Source organism: Phoca vitulina, unplaced genomic scaffold, assembly GCF_004348235.1.
Source record: "Phoca vitulina isolate PV1807 unplaced genomic scaffold, GSC_HSeal_1.0 scaffold4074, whole genome shotgun sequence".
Taxonomy (NCBI): domain Eukaryota; kingdom Metazoa; phylum Chordata; class Mammalia; order Carnivora; family Phocidae; genus Phoca; species Phoca vitulina.
Genome location: NW_022593756.1, coordinates 1 through 1,797, shown reverse-complemented (window position 1 = coordinate 1,797; position 1,797 = coordinate 1). Strand labels below are relative to the sequence as shown.

Genomic DNA, 1,797 nt, shown 5'->3' with positions numbered 1-1,797 from the left:
GGAATATTTTGTAGCCAATGTTCCTTGAGATTAGTTCAGACTACAGTGTAGACCAAACAAAGGAAGGAGCTGACTTGGCCAAGAAGGGGGAGCTGCACAGGGACACCCGGTGCTGAGACACAGCAGGTTTTTGTCTCACTTCCCCAAAGGCTGGGAGCACTGTGTGAGCACTGAGACTGCTGTCCCATGCCGAGCAGTAATACTCAGCCTCATCCTCAGCCTGGAGACCAGTGATGGTCAGGGTGCCTGAGCTGCCAGACTTGGAGCCAGAGAATCGATTCGGGACCCCTGACGGTCGATTGCTATTAACATAGATGATGGTTCTGGGGGCTTTTCCTGGGAGTTGTTGGTACCAGTCCACATAATTAATACCGATGGAGCTGCTTCCAGTGCAGGAGATGGTGACCGTCTGGCCCAGGGCCCCAGACACGGAGGGCGGCTGAGTCAGCACAGACTGGGCCCAGGACCCTGCAAGGGGGAGAGACACAGACAGGGTGATGCTGGGGTCTAAAGACAAGAGGAGACACAGGGCCCCACATTTCCTCCCACGGCCCTTTCCCCTGTCCCTGCATCCAGTCACCTGTGCAGTGAGCGAGGAGGCTGAGAAGGAGAGGCAACCAGACCATGGTGGAGGTCATCACCGATCCTGCTTTCTGTGGCCCCAAAGATGTGCAGAGCCTCCCCTCATCTCTCCCTTCCCCTCTTCATCATCTGAGAGAGGGAGGGCCCGGCCATGCAAATGAGATCCCATTTCTCTGACCCCTCCCTGGGTCATGTCTCTCTGCCTGTGGATGTCAAAGACATGCGCAGGGGAGGAGCTGTGTGGGGCCAGGCGGTGGGGAGGTCCCAGCTATGAGCCCTGAGCAGAGGGCACAGGCAGGGCCAGGTGTCAGGTCCCACCTCTGATCACCCCTGACTCCTCAGAAATGGGACCAGAGTGACCCCTGCGGTCTAGACCCAGACACACCATTGTGTGACATGGTGACCAGGGCACATCAGACCCATCTCTGCATCGCCCCCCAACTGCTTTGTCTACTGCTCCTTGCATTAAGGCCTGACCAGGTGTTCCTATCACTTCCCTTAAGTCAGGACTCCTATATGCCCTGCTAAGAGTCTTCAGAATGAGTCTGATAATGGCTCCCTTCTCTGCTCCTGCATCAGGACTGGGTGGTGTCTACACAAACTCTTCTTAGAGATCAGGGTCCAGAGGATTGACGGGTCCCCATGGACACAGGGTCGCTTCTGTGCAGGATGCTGGGACTTTCCTCGTATGTGCTTTCTCCCTGATTTCCAGAGCTCTCCTTCCTCTGAGGTCCCCACAGCACTGAGGAGACAAGGAATGATTCTCTCCAGATTGTGGGTAGAATCCGTCCCCTGCATTTCTAGAGGTTTACACACTGAACATCTTTGTCACCTGTCACTCCTTCAAACTGCTTGAAACAACAGTTGTCCACACACTGGGCAGGGATTCCCTCCTTGGCTCTGTCCTCCCAGCACAGACACGAGTCTGCAGGAGCCCTGCCATGTGAGTGTGTGTGGCCCTGACCTCAGAGCATAGAGGACAAACATGCTGGAAGTTCTAGGAAGAAAGGAGTGAGAGCTGTAGATGCTCTGACAGGGACCTAGTGACAGAGTTTATGTGTCAGTCACCACGGAGCCAACATCATATTTAAGAAGAATGTGTGTTATTTTATACATCATTCCATTCAGTAAGATTGAATTAATGGAACAGGAATGCCTTCTTTTTGCGGGAGAATAGGCTTTTATATACTTTTTCTAAAATCACTTATTTGTACC

General features: G+C 53.3%; 1 gene segment (V, D, J or C); it reads right to left on the bottom strand.

Annotated features, from left to right (window-relative positions):
* Positions 1-139: 139 nt before the first annotated feature.
* On the bottom strand, positions 140-661 carry LOC116629827 (the record flags this gene model as incomplete). The annotated part of the segment is given in 2 exon segments: positions 140-468; positions 581-661. Coding segments are annotated over 2 exon segments (387 nt in total), but the record flags the coding sequence as incomplete, so codon positions are not given.
* Between the last annotated feature and the right edge of the window lie 1,136 nt (positions 662-1,797).